Source organism: Panthera tigris, chromosome B3, assembly GCF_018350195.1.
Source record: "Panthera tigris isolate Pti1 chromosome B3, P.tigris_Pti1_mat1.1, whole genome shotgun sequence".
NCBI classification, from domain to species: Eukaryota; Metazoa; Chordata; class Mammalia; order Carnivora; family Felidae; genus Panthera; species Panthera tigris.
Genome location: NC_056665.1, coordinates 101,658,017 through 101,684,202, shown reverse-complemented (window position 1 = coordinate 101,684,202; position 26,186 = coordinate 101,658,017). Strand labels below are relative to the sequence as shown.

The 26,186-nt window shown below is 46.6% G+C and overlaps 1 protein-coding gene across 7 annotated transcripts in view; it reads right to left on the bottom strand.

The window, feature by feature from the left end:
- Positions 1 to 11,834: 11,834 nt before the first annotated feature.
- The window catches only part of SAMD4A (sterile alpha motif domain containing 4A), a 207,795-nt gene continuing 193,443 nt past the window's right edge, over positions 11,835 to 26,186 (bottom strand). For all 7 annotated transcript variants that reach the window (XM_042989732.1, XM_042989734.1, XM_042989731.1 and 4 more), the window contains 3 exons: positions 25,741 to 25,867; positions 17,580 to 17,663; positions 11,835 to 12,046 (listed from right to left, as the gene is read on the bottom strand). In XM_042989732.1, coding sequence (XP_042845666.1) covers positions 12,018 to 12,046; positions 17,580 to 17,663; positions 25,741 to 25,867 — 240 coding nt within the window. In that variant the 3' untranslated portion in view covers positions 11,835 to 12,017. The remainder of the gene's footprint in view (positions 12,047 to 17,579; positions 17,664 to 25,740; positions 25,868 to 26,186) is intronic.

Sequence of the window (26,186 nt, the reverse complement as noted above, 5' to 3'; positions counted from 1 at the left end):
GTCTTTGTGGTAGGCACTACAAGCACCTTGCAAGCCAGTGGGGACGGAATTTGGGAAGTGGCTCTGAGCCTGCTGGTACTCTACCACTGATTCTGCCTGGCTTAGAGACTTCCAGTACGTAGGACACCCAAGGACTGTGATGGGTCAGGTGCTTATTTTTAGTTCTTTTTTTAATGTTGATTTATTTATTTTTGAGAGAGAGAGAGAGAGAGAGAAAGGACAAGGAGGGGAAGGAAGGAGAGAGAATCCCAGGCAGGCTCCATGCTGTCAGCACAGAGCCCAGTGTAGGGCTGGAACTCATGAACCGTGAGATCATGACCTGAGCCAAAATCAAGAGTCAGATGCTTAACAGACTGAGCCACCCAGGAGCCCCTTATTTTTAGTTCTGTAATGAGTCAATGGAAACAGCTATCTTTTACCCTTATCTATTAAAGCTGCAGAAGCGTATCACAGGCCTCTTGAGTAAAAGAGGAGATGTAGGTCCCCTTAATGTGAGGTTCTCACATTTGCTATACATTAGAATAACCTGGGAATTTGAAAGCCCCATGCCCAGGTCAGGCCCCAGACCAACCCAGTCTGAGTGTCTGAGGGGAGACCAACATCAGCAGCTGCCAAAGCTCTCCATGTGATCAATATGCAGCCAGGCCGAAAACCATAGTCATGGGGGCTCCTCTTCTTTCACTAGGGACCATATTTTCACCAATGTCTTGAGATGGTCATTTTGCAGAATTCTATTGCCTACATATAACCTGTGTCTCAGGCTGCAACAGACGTTGGAAAGAAAAGGCCTGGAGACTCACTGCAGTCTCCTTAGTGTGAGGGCTTATATGTCAAAGGGGGCTCCTGGAACCAAAGATGGCCAGCTATGGTCCCTCCTAGGAGGGTTTGGGGGTACACAGACCTGGATTTGAGCTCCTACCCCACCCTTCCCTGTAATAGCTCTGTGATCTGCAACAACTTGCTTGACATCTCTGAGCCTCAGTTTTCCCACCTGCAAAGTGGGGATAATCTAATGTCAGCCTTATTGGCTTAGCACAATTGTCTCTGAATAACTACTAGCTATTTATTATCTCTCTCCCAGGTGACTTCTCTTGAATGATGAGGCAGGTGATGTAATTTAACAAATTCTGTCTGCTGCCTTTGTCCCAGTCCATGCCTTCCCTGGTAAATGGGACCCCACCTCCCCAGCTGCCTAAGCCAGAAACTTGGGAGGCATTCCAGGCTGTTCAGTCTCTCCCTTAATCCCCACATCCAGCCCATCATTAACCATGATGCCTCTACCCCCTAAGAATCTCATAGATCTGTCCAGTTCTCCTATTCCTACCGCCACCGCCTTTCACCCCCCACCTTGTGGGCTGTCTGCACTAATGCAGTAGCCCCTGGTGAGTCTCCCCAGCTCCCCCACTTTGATGCTGCTCTAATCCACTTCCCAAAATACAGTCAGAGAGATCTTTCTAGAATGTAAATTTCCTACCAGATATTAAAGCAAATTTTAAAGTTGTCATAATTAAAACAGTGGGGATGCTGGTGCATAAGTAGACAAACATATCAATGGAAAGAAAAATAGAAAGCCTAGAAATAGACCTGAATATATACAGGAAGTTTATATATTTGAAAAGCGGCATTTCAAATTAGTGGAGGAAAGATAGATTATTCAATAAATAGCATAGGCACAACTGGGTAGTCATCTTTCTATAGAAATAAAAGTGGATCCATACCTCATACTTCATACAAGGAATGGTTAAAAGATATAAATGTAAAAAATTAATTGGTAAAGATACTAGAGGAAAACATAGTATATCTCCAAGTGGAGAGGGCATTTTAGAATATGACTTCAAATCAGAAGCCAAAAAGGAAAAGATCAAGAGATTCAACTTAAAAAAATTCTCTATGGCAATAGTTACCATAGGCAAAATCAAAAAACAAATAAATTGGGGAAAATATTTGTAACTCATATCACAGAACAAAGGTTAATTTCCACAATATGTGAAGAGCTTCTACATATTAATTAGAAAAAGACCAACAACCTGATGGTGAAGTGGGCAAATATATGGAGAGTTGAAAGGGAAATGCAAATGACTATTAAGCTTATAAAAATAAGGTGCCTGGGTGGCTCAGTCGGTTAAGAATCTAACTTTGGCTCAGGTCATGATCTCACGGTTCACGAGCTCGAGCCCCGCATTGGGCTCTGTGCTGACAGCTCAGAGCTTGGAGCCTGCTTTGGATTCTGTGTCTCCTTCTGTCTCTGCCCCTTCCCTGCTCACACTCTGTCTCTATCTCTCAAAGATAAATAAACATTAAAAAAAAATATATATATATATATATGCCCAACCTCACTCGAATAAGATACATGTAAATGAAAAGGACACTGATATTAGTTTTCACTTATTAGATTGAAAATTAAAAAATTTTGATGATACAGGAATTGCTGAGAGTGTAGGGGAAAAAGCATCATCAAAAAGCTATTTCGGAAAAAGTAGCAAGATGACAATGACACCTGTGATGGATAGTTTCATTTGTCAAAGCAGAAAGGCTATAGTACCCAGTTTTTTAATCCAACATGAATTTGGGTGTTGCAGTGAAGGTATTTTGTAGATGTGGTTAATATCTACAATCAACTAACATTAAGTAAAGGAGATTCGTCTTGATAATGTAAGTGGGCCTCATCCAATCAGTTGAAGGTCTCAAAAGCAAATACTGAGGTTTCTGGCAGAAGGAGAAATTCTGCCTCAAGACTGAAGATTCAGTTCCTTTCTGTCTGAGTCTCCAGGCCACTGGTCTCCCCTACAGAATCCAGACTTGCCAGCCCTCACGATCAATTCCTTAAAATAAATCTCTCTCTCTTCTATAATCTCCTACTCCTTCTGTTCCTCTAGAGAATCCTGACTGATATAATATCCTGTAATTCAGCAACCCTGCTTTCCCACTTGTGGAACGCTTGCACACATGTGAAATGACCCATGTACCATTTATTTCACCATAACATTGTTTGTTACAGAAAGAGTGAAGGCAACCCGAGTGTCCATCAGTAACGGGATGGTTAAGAAGTCATGTTAATCCGCAGAGTGAAGCACTGTGTATGAGGCAATGATGTAGAACGGTTTCCGAAACTGATTTAAGAGAAAAAAAAGAAAAATACCACACAACGTTGACCAGCGTGCAGGGTATGCTCTTTCGTGTGTAGAAAGGGGGGAAATATTCCAGTGTTTGTAAACATACAAAGTATCTTTTGGTGGGCACATAAGAAATTACCACTGAATGTCTCCAGGGCAGGGAACTAGTGGCCAGGGCATGGGACAGGAGGGGGACATTCCACCTAGGCCCTTTTGTTTCACAAAACAAAGCCTCTAATGTCTGATCATATCACTCCCCAGCAAGGGTAACTATCGTCCTTAAGGCAGAGTTACATTTTTTTTTTTTTAACCAGGGTTTATAAGGTTTTACGGCCCTACCTCTGCCTTCATCCCATCTCTGACCCTAACCCCTATGGTTTCCCATTCTCTGCATTCTCCATACCAGTCCCATATTTCCTTATTTCAGTTCCTAAACTCATATGCTGTCCCTTGGGAGAGCAAATTGGGAATGCCCCCGAGGCTCTTTCCACAAGTTCCTGGTTTTTGGTCCTTCTGTATCGTTCCCTTTCTTCCTAGGGATGGGTGGCATGGCTAGTGTTTGACGTCCCTCTGCTGTGAGCTTGGCTTCCCCAGGGAACCCAACAATGAACACAGAGCTCTGCCCACTGGCTTCCTCTGGGCTCTGGGTGGTCACGTCCCACCCAGGAGGATTACGGCAGTCCTTATTCTCTTCCTTGCCCTCTTGGGGACCCCTGGTCCATGAGATTATATCATTCAGGCTAAGAGACTGATAGGGACAGGGACCCCGCCCCCCCAGATGGCCTGTTGAGGCATCTCAGTTTTTTTTCATGTGGGCACAGGGAAGAGAGCTCACTGTAATTGAACTTTACCTACCTGTTCCAGAAGGAACTAGGCACTTGTGTCTTTCAAGGCATCCTCTGTCTTCAGACATCCAGCTGGTCAGCACCCAGCCCTCAGGAAGTCCTGTTGTAGGAGGAAGACAGCAAACCTGGGGCCAGTCCCTTAAATCATTTCAGTGGGGGATGAGTTAGACATGACACTTTGGAAGCACACCTGGCTAAATGCAGTGAACTTCGGGTGAACAAGGGCTTGGATTCTGTGTCTTAGGACAGGACAGTGGAGTAGGTTAGTAGATGAAGCAATCTGGACCTCAGAGCACAGGGATGGGATAAGACATGCAGGGTGTATGCTCTCTGTCCAGGGTTTGGATGTATACATTTGGTGATGGATGGGGGAAATGATTTGTCATGTATAGATTTTATTTCTCTCATTTGCAGTTTGCTGACTTTGCACATATTCCATCTTGGATGAGTAACAGGGTCATAGGTCAATGCTGAAAGGGACTCAGTCTGGTACAAGTACAGGAAATTCATGTATAGCTTTTTCCCAGTGAACAGAGCTGGGATGTGTATAATGGAAAGCATTATGGTTGGACTGGACAGATTCGACAGTTCAGATGGACAGATTCTGATTGGACAGATTCGACTTTGGGGTTTTGTAGTTTCATCTGACTTCACTCTGGAGCTTGTTAGAATTTTATGGCATGGAAAACTGGAACTGTCTCCTAAGGATGTTGGCACAAACAGGGGCACCTAGTCCTGGGTGTGGCCCCCCACAGGAGGATTTAAACTGGAACCTCTCTGCCGTCTTGGGATCCAACAGCTCTGATGGGACCATTTCACTCACCAAAGCTCTGATTTTGTTTCTCCTGGATAGGACTTAAAAAAAAAAAAAAAAAAAAAAAGAACTTCAAAAAACTGTGGAACACACTATTTAAAAACATGCATTCTGAGTCAAGTGTAAACACAAAGCTGTCTTTTTATAAAGTCTGAGCTTTATAAGGTTGCCAAAATGCTTCTCCGTCAGTTTTAAAAATTGAAGTAGAAACCACTTAAGAGTGAAAAATATTCCATGGAGGAAATTCTCAGACACTGACTTCCCAAGTTTACATCACAGAGAGGTCCATATCTGTGTGCAAGAGCCCCATGGGCGAAGCTGGTCAGATGGAGACCTTGGGCCAGGTTGTTACATGGAAGGATACTGTGAAAGACCATTCACTCCAGTGGAGCTCCTCAGCAACGTTTGTAAGGTCGTTCTTAAGTTTGCCAAAGATCTCCAATTCCCTAGGCACCCGCATTTCCTACTTCATGTACCTGTATCCTAAATGTGTAGATAGATGCACACACACAGAGGAGCCACCCTCCATTCTCAATCCATCTGTGCCAGAAACTGAGCGTGGGAAGTGAGAAGACACATCTCAGGGATGCTCTGGAAATAGTGCTCTATTGCTTGACCCATTTCCAGAGACTTCAGGTTCAGGCTCTCACCTCCCATAACCAGTCCCATTACCTTCTGGATTTTCCTCTTCCTTTCCTTCCAACACATCCCCTTTCTCAAATATTTTGTTTTCAGCTCTTAGAAATGACTAGGGAACAAAGTGCTTGTGTTCTTCAGCCCACTTCCAGGCTTTCCTCGGACCTGATAGGCACTTCTCTACTGTATTGTGGGCATTGTTGACCTGGGTGAGGGGAGATGTTGGCATTAGGATTTCCATCATCTCATCCTGAGGGCAATATCCCAGACTGATTTTGCAGACTGACTCTAGAGCTTAGGGAGCCAGAACAGTGCTACTTTTTATAGCAATTTGACAGAATAATTTTGTCAAGTCTAGTACAAGACAGGGCTTGTGATTAAAAAACTTTCTTATTGTATTTTACAAAAGAATTGGGCTATGTGGATTAGAAGTAAATAGCCACCACTACAACTGTAATTCACAGATGGTTTGAGACACAGTGAGCTAGGGCATGCTAGAGCTACTGTTGACAATCCAGAGGCTGAAGTGCTCAGGGAAGAGGTGCTTTTCGGGTATGGATTGTGAGGTATGGATGGAAAATAGAAAATAGAAGTGTTTGTGGAAGACTGTGGAGGGATATCTGTCAGATGTGTTGGAGTGATGTGTTAGCATTGCCCACTGGAAAAGGGGAAATAGATGAAGTACAAGCTGCCATAGTGTGCTTCTCTGTGGGCCAGGTGCACGCTGACCACTCCACATCTTTATAGAGAAGGGTTAGGTTCTAGTTATGGGCGAGATTTTTGCTGTCCTTAAGCCCCCCTCTCAACATCCAAGTCTTGGGCTGATAGGGAGTCAGGGCCATGGATGAACATAGTTAACTGTTCCAGGGACCAAGCCAAGGTGCTTTCACAGGAGTTTGGATTCTCCTTGTATTACCCCCTTGGCACCTTCCTCATTAGCATAGAGAGCATGAATTGATGGTGCCCATCTGTGCTCCTTCTGGAGTCCTCTCACAAGCCCATTGCAGCCTCTTCCCAGCCAGTATGCTATAGAGGTGTTACACATCCCCCTTTAATAATGGAATTAAGGATCTTCTGCAGAGAGGACTGCTAGGGGACACCCTAAATGCTCTACCCTATGAGTAATGTCTCCAGGATTGAACATTCTGTTACTAAGTTCAATGGCAAAGAGCCACAGCTTTGCTGAGAAAAGCACGAGCCAACTCCTTTCGGGCTACCATGCTGAGCCCTGTTTCTCTTAATCTCCTACCTTTCACATTTATTCTCATTTCACACATTGCAGAAGTGAGGCTCAACTTTTCTCTTGCACATTATCCCCTTCCCTTCAGAAGAGTCTGGTCATACAGTGAGTTGTATCTCATTTGAGTTATGAGAATTTAACTTTAAGAGGAATTTAGCATCATTTAATATCTCAGCTTATGAGGCATTTCTACATGTTTCCAGGGAAACCTGATTTTGCATTTCGGTTGAGTAGCTTGAGCCTGGTAAAAAGAGTGTGTGGTCATTGTTACAATATCAAGCTGTGGTTGCCTCAGAGAAATCTTGGTTTGGTGGTAACCTCTATATCCTATTTTTCCTTTTGTCTTCTCCTTCTCTGGATTACAGGTTTAATTATATAAACCTTGAGTATCATTAGGCCAAAAAACAAACGAAGCCAAAGATCAGAGAGGTTAAGTAACTTGTTGCCTATCACACAGCCCGAGATTTCAAACCCATATTAGTCTCTCCAGCCATATCCTTAACTGGCATTATTTAGAATTTATATCAAATATCATACTGGAATTAGAGGTATTAGAATGAGATTCAAGCCACGTGTAGTCAAAACCCCAAGGCTCCAAGGACGCTGCTGTTTCTTCTTGCCATGGTTTAGGGTTGCAGTATGATTTCATAGGCATTGAGGATGGAGAGTAAGTTATAAGCAGTATCATTTACAAGGATAGGGTTTGGATTTAGAAACATGCCTTCAAGTCAGGTGATGCATTCATTGGCTACTCTGGGCACATATCAAGCTGCATAAATTTTTATACCTCTCTATCCTACTCTTTTGTAAAAAAAAAAAAAAAACAACAACTCATAGTTGCAGACATAATTTGCATAGAACGGTCAGGTGGTAATAGTTTACAGGGATGTCATGTTCATTCTTCCTTGCTAGCTTATTTCTAAGATTCAGTTTGTTTTCTAATCGATCACATTGACAAAAAGGAAAAAAGACACACACACCAGTGTTACAAAACCTTGTATTAATCATTTCCCTTCACTTTCAATATAACATTGATATGAAATATAGCCATGATTCTTAGTTACATGGAGGAAATGAGTAATAAATACATTGTAGCAAGTTTAAACCACAAGGGTGTTTCACTGGTAACAACATTTGAAAACTGTACACTTGCAAAGAACAGCATCTTCAAACATTAGTATATCTGTATATCAGTAAAGCTTTACATGTAACAAACATGCTATTTCCATATATGACAAATTTAAAAAATATGCATTGCTTGGCAACATGAACTAGGCAAAAATAGTTCTTTGTTCACTAACTTTATACAGGAAAACAGAACGGAGGCATGCATGTACAATAGGGATGCCTGCACGGGGCATGCAACAAAAGAAAGCTTTTTAAAAGTCAGCTTACATTAGGCATAAATACACGAGGGTTATATATTAATAAGGGAGGAAGTCTTCTGTTTGACATTATTAACATTCCTGTTTTCTTCCTATTCCTCCCAGAGGAATACACATTCACCTTTAAGTAAAGATAAAGGAATTACAAAAAAATAAAACGCACTTTGCAAACATCTCTGATGACTTGTAAAAAAAAAAAATCAACATTAGTGTTATCACAGCCCCATGTGCAAATGATCCTTCTGCAGGTCCTCCTTGTAAGAGGCACACCCCAGTGCCTTGGTCAGGCTGTTTCCCTGCACCCAAGCTGGAGCTGCCCGCTGCAGACACCTCCAGAGGGCCGAGACTGCGGCCTGCTTTTCCTCCCCTCGCTGCCCTCCTGGTTGCATGTCTATGCATTCAGCCCAGCTCAGTCCCCCAGCCTGGGCTTTGGGTGAGATCCTGGTTCTAGCTGGGGAATGCACATCTACAAACCTTGCACCGGCAGTAGCTACAAGAGGTGCAGAAGAACACAGACCCGGAGAAGTCTCCCATTCCATAAAAGGCAGCCAGTGACACCTCAAAAGAAAACCTTGTTTCCCTCAGTGTCTCTTCAAATGAATGGGAGATGGGGGCCCAGCTGTAGTTCCAATCCTGAGTACCAAAAAGGGACCATCAATACACAGGATTTGAGAGCTCGGTGCAAACAGCCACCCTCTGCAGGCAGACCCAGCAGCATCTGTTTTGCTTGCTGGCCCTCCTTTAAAAAGTGAAACTCAAAAAGCACGTGGAAAAAGACACATATCAGCAGCAATGTTTCAATTCTTGTACACAGTTCATGTGTGTCTTCCTACTGTTTCTGGTTAAGAAACCACTATGAATAAAAAGCACCAATAAAACATCATACATGGTAACAATATCGTAGACCGCCACTGTCCCTGGGACAGTGTAGAGATGCCAAAATACATACTGCTTAAATCAGAAAAAAGGGGGGAGGGGAGGACATGTAGTGAAATAGATTTTACTCTGAGATTTTTAATGTTTACTATTAATATAAAACAGTTGCATTTGGGGGTCAATGGGTAAATACAAAAAAAGGCACTGCCGCTTTATTACTAAATATCGGACTTCACAGCCTTACGCATGCAACTGTTTGATTCTTTTATAAATAAAGTTCTTTTGCTTCAGGATTTTAAAATTGAGCTGTATACCTGCAGTCAACACAGGACTCAAAACAAGGTGGGGACAGGCTCCTAAAATTCATCAGAACACTCAACTTAAAAAAAAAAAAACACTAATAGCAAAACACAACTAAGTAGATAAATCTATACACAGTCGATGAAAAATAAGCTTTTCTTTTTTTTAAAAAAAGAATTATGTTGTTATTAATAACAGACTTTATCATGGTTACCAGCCATAGCAAGTTAATAAGTAACATATCCAAAATAATATCTCTAATAATCAGATAACCATTGTTTCTATATTCAGTGAAGGAATAAATAGAAATCCAGATTTGCAAATACTTTAAGGTCTTCTTCCTTTTAAAGGATTCATGCTAATGTGATTGTGTTTACAATCTGTTTTCTGAACAACCCAAGTCTTTATGGATATATGTGTTTTGCAGCAGATCTGAATGCTTTCTCATTTCTCCACAAGATGTGTAATACCATTGTTTTTTCTTCTCTTTATTAACTTCCTCAGCATCCAAAAACACCTTCACAAACCCTCTGGTCTTACTTTGGCCTTCAACATTTTTGATCTAGTCCTGCCTTACATGTGATCGTCCATCCCAACACATTCCCCAAGTAACACTAAGTTTGTTTAGAAAAGGGGTGTGGAGGATGAATGTTAATGGCACTTGGTTAAAAAAAAAATCAACTAAAAAATGCTGCCTCTTTCTGCACATGGATTTGCATCTTTACAATGTAGTCACCCAAGAGGAAGTCTCTTTTCTTAATGCAAAGCATGGTATCATGGGTTCAAGCCCCCTTTACTCGCTAAAGGTTGTCTACAATTAAGATGCTCCCATCTTTTTAAACCTTAAGACTTAGAAAGCAAGGCTGTGTTAGTGCACATTTTCAATCTTGAAAGGAAAAGAAAGTTGTTTAGATTGCATTAAGGCCTTTTAAATCTGTATTTACTTCATTAACCTTTCTTTCTTTTTTAAAAAAATAACCGTAAGCGAGTGCAGCTATTTTCATGGTGTGATCTCAATTTCGATTCTGACTTTGCTAAAGAAATGGCACCAGACTCACCCATTTAATAAACAGGCCTCATACCACCTCCCTGATCTCGCCTCTGGCTGAGCATTCATACCATCATTTACACAACCCAATTTTCCAGTGCAGAGCACAACTCCTCTTCGATTTCCTTTAATACTCTCAATTGTATCGAATCCCAAACGTAGTCTTTCTTGCCCTTAAGAAACAGAGCTATTACTTTGTGGTAGCATAGTTTGTTCATCTCTCACTATGTCAGGACTGGTTTTTTCTCCCTTCTGTGTGTGGCTGGGTAGATAAATCAGCCAACAACACAGCAAATCCCTGACATACACGTGGATAGAACCACGTTTCCATCACGCAGTTGACCTTTCCTACACCTTCCTTCACTGCCCACCTGGTACGGTGGGGGCCTGGCCGCGTGGACTGCACATGTCCCCGCAGGCCCTCTCTGCCACTTGCTGACTGACCGGTTTATACACTGTTGCTGGGCCTTGCTCTCCTCCTGTTCCTCAGCAGCGAGCGAGCCAGGGGGTTGCAGCCCCCAACTTCGGGTTTCTGAGTGCAACCGCAGTAGAAGCGGTGTTTTGAGCTCATCATCTGGAATTAAGGCCTTTTGCAAGGCGAAAATGTCGGTCCTTGCCATTTTTCCTCCAGGGGAACTTGAACCCACGTGTGTGTGTGTGTGTGTGTGTGTGTGTGTGTGTGCGCGCGCGCGCGCGCGCAGCGAAGCAGGGGGCGCTAGGATGAAACCTTGCAGTAGGGTGGGGAGGAAGAGGTCTCCGGGTGAGAAGCAAATCCAGCCCAGAAAGGGGCCGCAGGACTCTTTTACAATCTCTTGGTGACCCGCGAACAAACACTAACTGATCACACGGTGCGTCCCCCTCGTACCTTCCCAGTGCTCTACCCCTCGCAGCCACATACTCTCCCGCCAACCCACCTGCACGCGCCGCCTCCCCACTCCGCCCGCGGGGGGCGGGGGGAACGACTGACGCCTCGGCCCACGTGACGTGCATTCGCCTTCCCGGCAAGCACCGCTCCGCAGCCATTGTAAGAGACAACCCTGCTGCTATTATAAAAATAGAGGAAAAAAAATGAATCCGTATCAACAAATCCTTTACAAAAACCATAGTATGAAGAGAAGTTCTATCCAAACTCTTTACACATTATGTACCCTTTAAAATTGTTATGTAAACAATACACAAATCAAAGTTTCTCTGCAATTTTGTCGGAGGGGATGTTCCCCCTCCGCCGCCGGTGCCGTGCGGCCCTCTCCCGCGGCTCGACTCCAAGCCGGGTCCTCGGGGGAAGCCGATCCGGGCGGCGGGGAGGGCGGGCCGCCATCTTGCTTTGGTCGCAGGCCCGCACGACTGTGTCCTGGGGCCTGACTGCGGAGGCGGCGTCGAGGCGCTCCCAGGCCCGAGGCCTCCGCCTCCCAACCGCGGCTCTCGCGTCTCTTCCACGGCGGTGCTCTTTTTGTTCTCTTCTGCCCCTCCTTCCATCCAGGAGGCCACCTGCGCTCCCTCGCTTCCCTAGAGACCCCCTCCCCCACCCCGCACACCAAGCCATCCCGTGACAGAAACAAATGACAAAATTACCACTCCCCGGTCTACTGATATGTTTACAAGGACGACCTACGCTCTCACAAAATCAAAATGGGAGAGGGACCAGGGGAAAAAAAGGCTGCAAAGGATCTCGGAGGATTCCGTGCAACCCTGAAGATGGTTGACACTGGACCCGCAGCAGTCGATTTCACGGCCAGCGCGGTCGCTCTCATCTTCAGCTTCTAGATTGTGGAGGTCCGGTCAACCCCGTCTGGGAGAGAGAGAACACACGATGGGCACAGGTGAACAAAACCGTTTCTTCACGTCCTTCCTGGTCTCCGAAGACAGGTGAGGGCCCAACTTACCCATCCGCTCACTCCCTCGTTCACACACCCACCCACTCAACATCTGGAGAACAGCCATCTTTCCAAGAGCTGTAAAGAGCCTGGGAATCCACGTGAAGAGACCTAGTCCTCTCCCATGCTAGTCGGGACAGACACGGAAAGCCACAGTGATGGAGGAGTGATGGCTGCTATGATGGAGTATGTGCCGGGCACAGCAGGAACGTGGAGGAAGGGCTATGTAAGGTGCCCCTGGAAGTCAAGGGCAGTTTCACAGAGGAAGAAAATGACTTTTGTAAGACGGTGCTGGTAGCAGAAGAGAGGAGGAGGCAGAAAAGGGAGAGGGTGAGGAGGGCGTCCAGCTCACGCTTACGTGTGATGTTGGTTGTCAGATGGTGGGGGCTGAGGGCTGGATGGAGGTCTAGGATGAGGGGTGGGGGGATGGAGGAGTGGCAGGAGATGTGCCGAAGAGCTGGCAGCAGGACATGCGGGTGGGCCTGTCCAGCTTACACCCCTTTGGCAGCATCTCTGTGTCACCGAGTCGCTGTTGAAAGACTGGGCATGAGGTGGCTATGACTCTGAGCCCTGGTCACAGCTGACTAGACCAGGGGTATGCATCTGACCCGCAATGATCCAGCTTCTCAGCCTCAAGAATCTGATTCGGGGTACGCACCATCGCTAGAGGTTGTGGGCACGGGGAACTGAAAGATCCTGTGGAAGTGGGTGAATGCTGAGGCTACGGAGGGTAGGCCGTGTCTACATTATGGAGAGTTGGTGAAACCAGGCTATAACATGGAGGAGGTGCATGTCAGAGACAGAGGCTAGGAGTGAAACAGACTGCAGAGGGAGCTGATGGCCGCCCAGCTCCTTTTCGGTTGTGTGCGTGCACATGGGGCTATAGGAGAGTCCCCACCCCAGAATGAGGCCATAAGGGTCTTGTGTGCTATGAACAGGGGCTTGGACTTGGTAATCGGGGCATTATAAGCAGAGTAATCAGATCTGATTTTAGAATGGTTTTTCTGGCAGTTGTGTCAGATGACCTGAAAGAGGACACGGCTTGTGGCAGGAGGACCCCAGTAGTGGTCCATGCTGGGGATTGTCTGCAAGGGCTTACCCAGTGAGCAGAGAGAAGCATGGGTTAGCCACTGTAGTAGGTAGAAGCAGCTGTGTTCAGTGACCACGAAATGAAGGCCGGGGGAGGGATGCAGGAGGCCTCCCTGGTTTTACTGATACCCAAACATCAGCAGGTGTGTCCTGATCTAAACGATGTGACAAACCTGGTCTATCAGGAGCATCTAGATGCGGCAGGCAGAACTCACGTGAGAGGTGAGTGGCACAGTGTTCAGGGAAAGCTGTGGGACCTAAGTGATAGGGAGGAATGCCGAGTACACTGCACAGGCCTGGCTTCCTCTCATGGGTAGGTTCACGTACAGTTTTAAGAGACGGTACCGGGTTTCCTGGGTTTCTCCCAATGGTAACATTTTGCAAAACTATAATATTACCACTAAGGTACTGATGTTGATACAATCTACCGGTCTTACTCAGATCTTCCCAATTTTATTTGTACTCGTGTGTGTCCCTAAAGTTCCATATAGTTTTTGGAGAGATTTTAAAGAAGAAAAGCAAATGACCTTTGAGAGTGTTTATGGTATCAGGTCATCAATCCTAGAGGCCCCCACATGTTAACTTATAATCAGTAACCTTTTGCTGACTTCTGCAAGTGTTAACCTGAGCCTCTTTTTTTTTTAATTAAAAAAAATGTTTCATTATTTATTTTTGAGAGAGAGAGAGAGAGAGAGTGTGAGCGGGGTAGAGGCAGAGAGAGGGGAGACACAGAATCCAAAGCAGGCTCCAGGGTCTGAGCTGTCAGCACAGAGCCTGACGCGGGGCTCGAACTCACAAACTGTGAGATCATGACCTGTGCCGAAGTCGGACGCTCAACCAACGGAGCCACCAGGGCCCCTAACCTGAGCCTCTTATGGTGGTTCTGCAGTGGTAATGGGTCATGAGAAACAGTGAGTCTGTGTAAGTGTGTACATAATGTGTGGCTGTGTAGAGGTCACTCTCTTGTCTATAGAAGTGGAGTGGCACACTCTTGCCAGGGCTCACCAGTCTGCTCGTTAATGCCAACCCTTCATAGCTGTGTAAGTGGGGAGCTAGAAACATGAAAATCTTAATTAACCTAACCCCCACCTGCATTTTTACTGAATTCCAATCCCACGCCTCATCCTACAAGGGTGATGGCATTCATCTGCCAGGAAATGACCAACAGGTACGTCCAGACTCACCATTTATAGTTGTGCAAGTTGTGCACTGCATAACTCTGAGCAGCACCATTCACATGTATTCATTATAGGTTTTATAGTTATTATGACAAATATCAAGTAAGTGGCAGAACAGCATCTTGAGAAAGTGGAGCCTTTTTCTAATTTGCACAAAGTCTCCATATCTGCTAGAAGTGGGGCTGTTAATAAGTCCCAAGGAGGAGTAAGGAGAGAAGATGAGAAGGAATGGCAAGGAGCATCAGAGAGTGGACTGGACATTCTCTTTGTGGTAGCATTTACTGCAGACTTCATCCTGCTTGAAGGAGCCTTGCTTTTGTAAAGCTGTGGCTGTTCCTGCCCATAAAACCCCTCTGCAGGAGGAAGATAGCAGCCAGGCCTGAGTCTTCCTTTATATCTGAGGCCACCAATCAGGAGCAGGCCCAACAGAGCCAGATGAAAGCCTTAAATATTCACAAACCAAGATGGCAGAGGCAACTACCTCCTGGGTGCTTTGGAGGGGCCAGGGGAAGGGCAAAGCAGAGACAGACAGGGAAGGCCAAAGAGAAAAATGGCTTAGACTGGCACAGGGGGGCTGCAGTTAGTGCAGGACACTGAGAGCAGAGATGTCAGCACAAAAGGTTGGGCCCGCAAGGCCTGGGGTCCATGGACCATCCTAGTATGTGGTATCCCAGGAACTTGGACACCCTCCCTTCCTGTCCTGAGACACAGGCAGAGGAACGTCTTTTGCTTTGCTTTACTCTCTCTCTCATTATTTGTCCTCCTGTAAAATGACTAATTCATTGGCATTCTGTCCCCAGAAAAGTCATCTTCCCCAGCACCTGGAAGAGGTGGGCTAGCAGAGAGTTGCCGTAATAGTGGGAGGGCTCAATGCCACTGTGCCCAGGTGGGCCACCCTGAACTTAATTTGCATTCTTTGCTCGGGAAACTGCTTACGAGGCTTCCCACCAGAGAGGATTATTGAGGGAAAACATAGCAATAAAAAGGCTTAGGAGATTAACAAGATGAAAACATTAGCAAAAAAAATCAGTTCAAAGAGGTTTTCTGTAACTATAGAAGAATAGGCTAAAAAACGAAGCCTTTCCAATGAAAACCTCCCTTTAATAAAGCGCATTTGGCACTCTTGCTACTAATGATGATAACGTTAGCACTTAGCAGTTTGATAAGGGCTTCCAGCATGCCAATTATCTGAGATATATCAAGCCCTGGGGGAGAAGGTCAGTTCTCCTTGCTGACTCTCAAAGGCAGCAGGAGTTCTTCACCCGCCAGCTCCTGTAGGGTGGCAGGGAGCTTGGGCTGCCTGCAGTGGGCTGAGCTTGGCCTGAATTCTCACGGTCTGGGAGGCTTCCCTTTTTGAAAAATTGAGTCGTAATTTGCATATCACAAATTTCACCCTTTTAAAGCGTATAATTCAGAGGTTTTTCGTATATTCACAGAGCTGTGCAGCCGTCACCACTATCTAATTCCAGAACGTTTTCATCAGGTACCCATCAAGCAGTCACCTCCATTCCCAGTTCCCTCCGGCCCCTGACAACCACTAATCTATACTGTCTGTCTCTATAGATTTGCCTGTTCTGGACACTTCATAAATTCCTAAATGGAATCAGATACTGTGTGGCCTTTTGTGTCTGACTTCTTTCATATAGCATAATGTTTTCAAGGTTCATCCAAATTGTAGCATGTATCAGTAGCTCATTTCCTTTTTAAGGCTGTATGATATTCCACTGCCTGGCTATACAACATTTCACTCATCCATTTCCATCTGCTGATGGACCTTGGGTTTGTTTCCCATTATTCATTAGGGGCTATCAGTGAGCTGACCCAATCTCCTTGGTGAGCTGGAGAAGAGGAGCTCATGGCACCTCCCCTATAGAGGTGCCAAGGATGGACCAATGATGCTGTGAAGCTTCTAAGATAGGAGTGGCCAAGTGTTTGCAAATGGGGTTCCTGGAACCCCAGGGAGGTCACATCGGGAGCTGTGCCTTCCCACTGTCTGTTCAGTCAGCAGTGCTGGGAGGCCTTCAGCTAGCTCCCTTCTGGTACTGAGTGGAGGCTTTTTCTGGGCTATAGAGAGCCTTGCACAGCTGAGATCAGGTGGGTGCAGTCCTTGCTTTCCAATCTGCTCCATGTAGAGCATTTATTGGCCTCATATTTGGTGTCATGATAAGATTGTGTTTACAGGGACTAAAAATCCAAAAACCCCTGGTTAGGAGAAAGAAGCTTGGGGAACAGCAGCTGACAGCAGCCTTTCTCCCCACCACTGCCAGATAGCACAGATTTTGGCTCTAGGTGTGCTGACCGCCCATCTCCAGGGTGGGTGAGCACATCCTGACTGGAGAGGGCTATTGGGAAGGGTCACAGGAGGCCTCTCTGACTCAGAGTCTCCCGGAGGTTGGCAGGAAGGGGTGGACATCTCTCCTCTGCCTGCCAAACATCCCTAGGGCTGGCTGGGAAACCAGGCTGGAGTAAGGCAATTGGTTAGTACCAGGAGGGCACTGAAGGCCTCCTGGGGTTTTTGTGATGACGTAGGGCTTCAGCCCAAACAAATGGTGGGACAACGCAGCTGCTTCTGGAGCTCCTTATGGGGCTGCAGCCCGTAGGCACACTGAACTAGATCATCACTGTCACACTGTGAAGGACATCTCAGACTGCTTGGGGCTCCAGGCATCATGGAAGCCGTTTGGAACAGGGAGACAGAAAAACAAGCAGGGAATTTTGTTTCAAAAATTCTATTTTTAGAGCAAGCTGGGATATGCTTGGACCAGACTGGGAGATCTAGTGCCGAGAAGGAAAGAATCCAATTCTGTGGCGGGGGGGATGTTGCCACTAAAAGCCATGTCTTGTGTTTCTGACTCCTCCAGCTCACAGTGTTTGGCTAGGACAGCTGCTGTGGTGGAACCTCAGTGTGCACTGGGTGGGTGTCTCCAAGGAAAGATGGATAGCTTTGGTCTCCAGGTCCCTGACCCGCCTCCCAGAAAAGGAGGAGCAGGGTGCTGTGGGTACTAGGTGAAGTATGGCTTGATGAGGCTCCAACAGTACTCTCGGGCCCTCCTCTCTCCCTGTCCCCTGCCTACTTCCCCTGTATCTTTCCCATTACTCCTGAGCTACTGCCAGAGTGTGGACAGCAAATGATTGGTAGTCCTCCCAGTCAGGCCATAAAATGCAGGAAGGACCCACTCACCTCCCAGGGCGTGCTCGGTCATACTGAGGCACAAGGACTCCAGCCTATTGTTGATGTCAGGTTCAGTCACAGGAAGCTGGAATTCTGCAAGGGACAAAGGGTTATGTTGGTGACAGAGACTCTGAGAACAAGGAGAAGGTATGTACAGTGCTGTGGGGCTCCCCCCCCCCCCCCGACCCTGGGAGGACTCCGGGGATTATCAGGGTCAGTAGAGCGGTAAGTTACACCCTGGTTTCAACCAAACTCTGAGTCTGCTAGACGCAGAGAGTCCATTGTGAACATGGGCGGCTGGAAGAAAACTGGTAACTAAAAATAGCTGGTCACAGTCAGTCTGTCCAGCCTCTGTTCAGAACCCTCCAGCAGCTTCCCATCAGAGTAACAGCCAAGCCCCTGCCATGGCCCTCAGGGCCCACATGATCTGGCCTTTATTAACCTCTGCCTGTGTATGGCTCTCTCCTTCCTTCACTCCATCCCAGGCCTTCTTCTGCCCCAGGGACTTGGCGCTGCTGTTCTCTCTGCCCACAATGGTGGTCCCTAGATATTTTCATGGCTGTGCTCTCCCTGCCTTCACATCTCTGGCTCTCCTACTGTCTCTTTAGAAAGGACATTATATATGAACAGAACTTTTCTGGCCCTATCCCTTTCCTCAGCTTTATTTATTTTTGTCCACAGCTATCACCAACATCTGATATATTATGTCTTTGCTTGCTGCTTGCCCCCAGTTGGATTTTCACTTCACTGGAGCAGGACTTGGCTCTGCTGCTACCTGCGCCTAGACCCGGCACCTGGAACTTGGCGCATTTTTGCTTTGTTACAAGAAAATGGAAACCACAGCATGGCGAGTGCCTCTTCTGAATCCAGGACCGTGCCAGGTGCCCAGTTCTCAAGCGAGACTCAGAGAGGCCAAGTGACTTGGGAGGTTAGCTCGCTAACACAAGAGCCCACAAAGGTCTGATTCCAGAGCTGGTACTGTCCTGCATGCTGCAGCAACTACAGGTGCCTGTCAGTACTCTCAGCCTCTAGCCACTTAGAAGGGCTGAGATGTCTGCTGTGGGGGCTATCACTGCCCAGGACAATGCTGTGTGCATTCTAATCACAAAGCCTCCTTTATCATCTGGACCCTCCCTATCTCCCCAGACTCCAGTCCCTCATCCTCCCCACCCCTCCTCCTCCTCCTCCTCCTCCTCCTCCTCCTCCTGTTCTGTTGGGGCCCTCACTGTCAGTACCTCCCCCATCTCTCATCCTGGGAAGCTCCTGAGCATCTTTCACTGGCTTGCAGACTTTTTTATTTCCCATAATATACCCAGCCATGGTCTTCTGGCATACTTCATACATGACTATTGAGTGATGAAAAAGATGGAACAAGAAATAAAAGGAAAGTCTGACAACTAAGAATTGTGAAATCCTATGGCGGGAGTGGGGGTGGGGGCAGAAAAATCAACAATGGGATATGTTCTGGGGGTCTGGGAATTTTAACACTGCCACTGTCTTCATATGTGACCGTAGGAAACTTCTCATCATTGTGCCTTAGCTCTTCCATCTGTAAGTGGGGAAAGGATCCTGGTGGCCCAAGCTTCAGGCCAGTTCCTTGCTCCTTCGAATCTCCACCAGGGGGCACTTGGGGCTGGAGGGCAGGATTACAAGTGAGGTTAGGTTGGTGGTTTAGTGGGATAGGAAGTTGAAACCAATAGCTAAACCAAAGTATTTGTTTTCCTTGATCAGCTATACATTTAAGTTTTCTCTGCAATCTGTGTTCCCCATTACTGGCTAATTCACAGGCAGATGTCATTTCCATTGTTTAAAATTCTCAGAGTAAATTGGCAAAATGGATCAATATGAAAAGCACTAGGGAGCAGATAGGGTTCTTTCTGACACAAGTTCCAGCCAGCATCAATGGTTTTGAAAGGCAACTGTGCCAATTTATGAGCAGACAGAGGACGATCAGGCTTCCCAGGAAGCTGGGAGCCAGGGAGAATTGAAGGGTCTTTCCCACCCCACCCACTGTTGCTCTCAGAGTAGGGTCGGGGCAATTAGACAATCCAGAGGGAAGAGTATTTTAGTATTTTCATCCATTCATGTGAAAATCATATGCATGCAAAATTAGCAGCCTTCAGGGTGTGAAATCTATAAAATAGAAACACAGTTTTATATATAGCCAGTTAGCAAATATGAAAAAAAAAACCCTCAGCAATTATAACCATCCATATGCTCATTGTAAAATTTAGTTTACTCTCTAGCACTCCCCTTTAAACAAACACTGTGGAGAGATTTGGATAAATAAAGATGCTCGACATTTGGAGAGAAGTGTTTCAGCTGCAGGATTTCTTGCCAACACGCAGCAAAATGCCATATTCTAAGCCTAGGACTGAGTGTTTCAAAAAGGGGGCTGAGAAATGCAGGGCTCTCCACTCTAGAATCTCCAAACCTTAGTGGCTGCTCTTTTAGGTTGAAAGTTGGCATGGTTCTTTTTATCTTTCAGCTCTTCCCTCTGGTGCGCTAGGGTGTCATGACCCCCCCCACCACTCTCAGAGTGGCTCTGAAAAATTCTGAGTCTCAGGAGAAGCCCATATGTTCACACTCCAGAGTTTCCTAATAGTGTGACTTTTTAATTGTGTATTTGATAAAAACAGATCTGTGGCATCTCCCCACACATACAAGACAGAGGGAGACCAGCTGGGTGGATAACAGCTTCCATCTCAGGCTAGAAGCCCTCAGCCAAGTGTGGCTTGGGTGGGCAGAACTCTTAAAGCCCGAGGGAAGCATTTGGGCAGCTCCTGCCACCCAGGTACACAAGAACCAGCAGGCCAGCTCTTGCTGTGGCTGCTGTTAACCCAAGGGCTCACTGCATTTAGCCCGGGCTCCCAGCTGTAATGGACAAGGCAGACGTAGTTTTATGTCTTCAGTAAGGTAAGAAGGAAAGACTGACTAGCTAAGCCTTCTCTGCTGTTGTGTGCAACAGGCCTGTTTCCTTAGCTCAGACGGTATCTCTGAGAACTAGGAATTTTTCCCCTATCAGACCATTCCAGTATTTAGTGAGGATCCCCCGTTCTAGGATGCCCAGGGTTTAGGCTGATGTGGGACTTTTTAATTGTGCCTTTCCAAAAGTCCCATAAGTACAGAGCCTAGTGCTCAGGCCCAGGGTCAAGAAGATTCTGGAAGGGGGGCGCCTGGGTGGCTCAGTCGGTTAAGCATCCAACTCCGGCTCAGGTCATGATCTCACTGTACGTGAGTTCGAGCCCCGAGTTGGGCTCTGTGCTGACGACAGCTCGGAGCCTGGAGCCTATTTCAGATTCTGTGTCTCCCTCTCTCTGACCCTCCCCTGTTCATGCTCTGTCTCTCTCTGTCTCAAAAACAAATAAACATTAAAAAAACATTAGATTCTGGAAGGGAGCAGCCACCCATTCCTAATGAAGTGCTGCTGTTGGGTCCACCTCGGGGGGGGGGGGGGTTGGGGATGTGGCTTTTCCTTGGCAGAAACCAGCCATCTCAGCTGAGTGTCTGCTATGTGGCACCTATGGTGCAATTCTGCAGCTCTCTCCCAGTCCCTGAGGCTGAGGTAAACAGGCCAGTGTCTTTAGTACTTTATAATAATAAATGGAGTATTTTAGGAAGAATCTCTAGAATCCCAATTTGCCAATGATAGTTAAGACCACCTGTTGAATAACTAGGAAGGCTTCAAGTTAAGTGAGAAGTGGGATTGCTGGGAGGAGAGAAATCGGGGAGGTTGATGAGGATGGGACAGAGGATGGAGACGTGGGATCTGGACTGGATAAAGGGAATAAGGAAGAAAGGGAAACAGGGAGTATGGGAACCAAACAGAAAGGGAGGGCAGTAACAGAAGGAAAAGAAATCAGTGTGGGCAGGGACACTGATCATTGCAGAGACAGTCGTGGCGGTCATGGCGGGTGACAGAGGAACAGGAGTAAGTCAGTCGCACACCCCTGAGTCTGCTATGGGGAATGAAGCTTTTCTCTGGTGGCCTAATTCCTAAACCTGCAGAAGTTTGTGCTGTAGAAATCCTCTGGGACCCACACTTTCATGCAAAGTGATGAGGAGAATATGGTATAAGACAATATTGTACTATCTTGCCCCAGATTGGACTGAGTTTAACTTTCAGACGCAGGAGAACACGGGCCCAGCTGGGTTCTTAGCTGTGATACAACTGATTCATTTACCAACCTCCCTATTATCTGCCAATCCTGAGCAGGACTGTTTGCCTTGGCTTACCAGAAGTCAGAGAGCAAATGTGCATCAGATACTTTAAGTGGGTCCCTGTTCTGGTCACTGCCTCTGCATGGCAGTCCCTTCCGTTCCCCTAATGGACCTAGTGGGTGGATGGTAGTCTTCCTTTCCACACTCTTTCAAAAGGTAGTTCTCTGGAAGGAACCTGAAACTCCCACTGAAGAGGAAATGAATGGTGACAGCTTTGTGCACTGTGCACTGTGCTTCCAGGTGTGCATCATTCTGAGTGTGGAAGAAATACAGTCATGAGCTGGTGCATAGGGGAGGTTTGCTATGGTGAACAGATACATCACATCATGAAATGCTGCCCTGTAAGGCACCTTATTCATCTCCCATCTGGACAGTCGAGCACCAATGGTAGTTTGCACATGGTGTTGTGCAAGGGAAGGAAGAAATCCCCAGAATGTGGCTCTGTGAGGCTGCCTAACCTACCCTTCCCCATACTTTTCTTTTAAAGTTGGCTTCTGGTCCCTCTGCCCTTTCCTGTCAGGCCCTCCAGATGGTTAGGAGCTTTGATGGCCTAGTGTCACACCAGGGCTGTTTTGAGATCCTCTCTGACTGGATCTCAAGGGTTGGCTGAGCCTGGGTCAGCAGGAAAGATCTGCTTCCAAGATAAGGTAATCACTCTCCAAGCAATTTGCAAACGAATTTTCCAGTTTGGAAAACACCCTGCCTTTTGGGGAAACATGATGTCACTCACCAGGCACGACACTTGTTTTGAGCTCAAACAACCCCTCTGGTGAGTTTATCAGATCCCCTCCCCCTTGCTCTGAGAGGACCAGCCTAGTGCTTCTTATTCACACCGGAGGCCATTGAGAGGCAGCTGTCACTTAACGGCTCTCCTGATTTGTCCTAGGAAACATCTAAAATCTGTCTGTGTGGGAGTAAATTAAAAAAACACCCTGACATGGCCTCCTAGGGGTCCACAAATCCTGTAGATCCAGGAAAGACGACATTATCTTGCAGATTCAAGCCAGGTGACTGATCGGTTGATACAAAAGTTGGGGGCTTGTTCTAGCCCCTAGACTTTGGAGACATTTAAAGTCTTCCACCATTTTAATGGAAGTATTTAAGTTTACAGAATTGAAACTTCCTTAGAATGTATTATAGTTTCCAAGATTTACCCATATGGTTTAAAATGGATGCTCCGAAGACCTCTAATGGCCAGGAGGAAGCCACTATGCTATACTGTAAACACAGTTTTCTAAGTATTTAATTTGGGGTTGATTATACATCTCTATTCCATTTTGTGTTCACTACTACTCCTACTTGTGTAAAGATGAAAGCCACTGGCTGCTTTTCAGATTTTGACTCCTTGATATGATACTTATAGTTTAGCTAGTTAACAAGGATGTGCTGCTCTGGGTGGAAGGGCCCAAGAGACCCCGTCTATCTAGGACAACTTCATCTGGGTCTGGCTATGGCAGTTAGATGGGCCTGCCCTGTGAAGGAGGCTGTCTCCTCAGGAAGAAGCAAGAGTTCTGGTTATGACTTCTGGTCTTGAAAACCAGTGTCTGATCTGTAAGGAGCAGGGATGACCTTGGAGACTGAAGAGGAGCATCCCTCCGCCCATGACAGTGACTTTGTGCAGCCTCTGTTCCCTTTAGCCAGGGATCCTGAGTCATGGCTGTGCCCTGCCTCACCCTTCATGACCATGTCCCAGGAAGAGCCGCCCAGCGTGGGCTGAGTGTGCTAGTCAGGACTTAGGAGTGGCTCCTGCCGAGCACTCACCAGTGTATTTGCAGTCAGGAAATCTGGAGTAGCCCTGTCCCCATGCCTTGGCTATTATTAGAAATGCCAGGGTTCATCAGACCCTTGCTGGAGGTGGGTTTGTAATGCTTATGCTAGAGGCTAATTTAATCCCCCCTTTCCAAAAAAGTCCTCAAGCAGTTTCTGGAATTCTAAGTCTAGCATACAAAGAACATTATTTAGAGACTTCTGGGTTAACTACCAGGAAAACTGAAAATCCTTGTAAGTGGCTGCCTCTGGGAGATGAGACTGTGGGCTGGGAGGGGGAGGGGAAAGGGGCAGTCACTTTTTCTTAAAAGCCCTCCTGTATTATTTGATTTTTTAACTATGGGAATAACAGGCTTCGTGGGAAGAGCATGCAAATGATCTTAGGGTCATAGTTGCCCTGAGCATGAGCAAGCAGCTCACAACTGCTCTACAACAGCAGAGGGGAAACAAAAATGCAGGTGGGAGATCTGTATCTACAGACTCAAATGGTCTTCCTAGGGATGGCCCAACTCTTCCTGGTGGGCCTGGTCTTCCCAATTAAGACAGGGAGAATGTGGGGAAAAAGAGAGGACTGAGGACTTGGAAGAGAGCCAAAGGAAGGGATAAGAGCTTTAGAATGGAGCAAGGAGGCTACAAGTATATAGGGATTGAAGGAGAAGGAGAGTGGTCAGCTATGCTAGGGCTCCTGTGAGGCTATGAGGTGGCTGGGCTGCAGTCCCAGGACTGAGGTCAGGATGAAAGATCTCCTTGTACCCAGCATGTCTCCCAATATTGTCTAGATTCTCTTATTGGGAATGGATTACACATGATTCTGCACCAAAACAGAGACTGGGACTAAATGACCTAGGGAGAAGACCTTCAGAGTCCCTAAATTTTATCAAATATTTCTTCCCAGGAAGTTATAAGTATCAAAACAGAGAAAAGGAGCTTTAAAACAAAAGTATGCAAAGAGGAGAGGTTCTAGAAGTCAAGAAGCAACCTCAAGCAAGCATCTGGACTGTCGTCCTTTCCTGACACACCTTACCTTGTGGTGGCTTCTCACTTCCCTTCCTCCTCAGTGTCTCCCCACCTCCTCGAGGCACATGCCTGCTCAAAATCTTCCATACATTCCTCACTGAGAATGGGTGGGGCCTGAGCTCCTCGGCCTTGGATTCAGAGCCCTCATCATCAGCTGTAATCCTTCCAGTTCCCTTGGTCTACTCTCTGCTACTTCAGTCTGACCCTTTGACTTAGCCACGGCTTCTGGAACTCACTGAGATAGTACAATTGCAGTCTTGCTCTCTTCACTCCTTCTGCCTGCAACTCCACCCTCCTCTTTCCACTTCACCCCCTGTCACCTGAAGCTCAGCTCCAGTTCCAAGAAGCTTTCTTGCCCACCCAGGCCACAGTGACATTTCTTCTCCTTAAAGTTCTATAAGACTTACTGTATAGAGCGTGTCTACTGCCTAAGGTGGGTATTTTCCTACAGGTACAACACCTGTTCCTGATTTTCCTGCCTAGAAGGTCACCTAGCTAGATACAGTAATTGCTTGCATGGCTTCATAGGACTCATGGAGTTTTAAGAGGTCACTGTCTGCATAGATAAAGTGTGCAAGCAATTGTTGTCTGTGCATAATTCTGGCTACTCTGTTTTAGGAGGCTCATGGTGAGAGGTGCAGCTGACTTGAAGTGCACCAAATTGCTCTTTAACCAAGTAAAGGGAAGATGACTGGTCCAATAAGTCATGTTTGCAAGGCGCTCCCAAACCAGGGGAAGTCTCTTAGTGCTAATGCTGTCAAGTTTTCTCTTTCTCTGTCTCACTTCCTGCACATCCCCCCACGTATACACAAAGTACACACACACACACACACTACACATGGAACCCCTCCCAACTCCCCCAAATAGCCCTCCAGTGATAACTCTGGTTTAATCAATCTAGAAATATGACTAGTATCAAAAATATCCCCGTCAGATTGCAACCGACTCTGGGGCTCCATGTGCTGGCTCCCAGCCAGCCAGCCGCTATTCATGCTGGCAAGGCACAGTTTAAAAAAGGAAAGGCTTCTATAAGCTCAAAAGAATGCGTGGTGACAGTCGAGGCTAAGCACTTTCCGGCTGGGTTCACAGGGGCATCTATTTTGGCGTCCTGGCCTCCCCTGTGTCAGGGGGAGGAGAGAGGGAGAGATCAAGTGCATGGACCTACCTGGCTGCTGGAACATCAGCATATTCTGTGGAGAAGTGTGCACAGGCAACGAGCGGGTCCTTTGGACTGAGCTGTGGGTGCGGCTTGGCATGCTGTTGCTGCCCCCAGGATTGGCAAACCAGAGGTTCTAATGAGAAATGCAAAAGGGGAACCATTAGTCCAGACAGGGGAGGGGGTGCAGAGCAGGGCTACCGGCCAGAATTCAAGAGGCAAATACCCCTGGAGAACTCTTTGCTAACTTCTGGAAAAAGGCTTGCAGGCTACCCATCTGCATATTTATAGAGAGGGGGTTTAGATTCCATTCATTTTTATCCCCCTCTCCAAGCCCCGGGCCTCTCTAAGCCCCAGCTTAATCTGGACAGCTCTCTCCCTTACTATCTCCAAAACTCTTTTTATCCCTTTTGTTGCCTTTGCTTTTCCTATCACTTTTTTCAGGGATGGGAAGA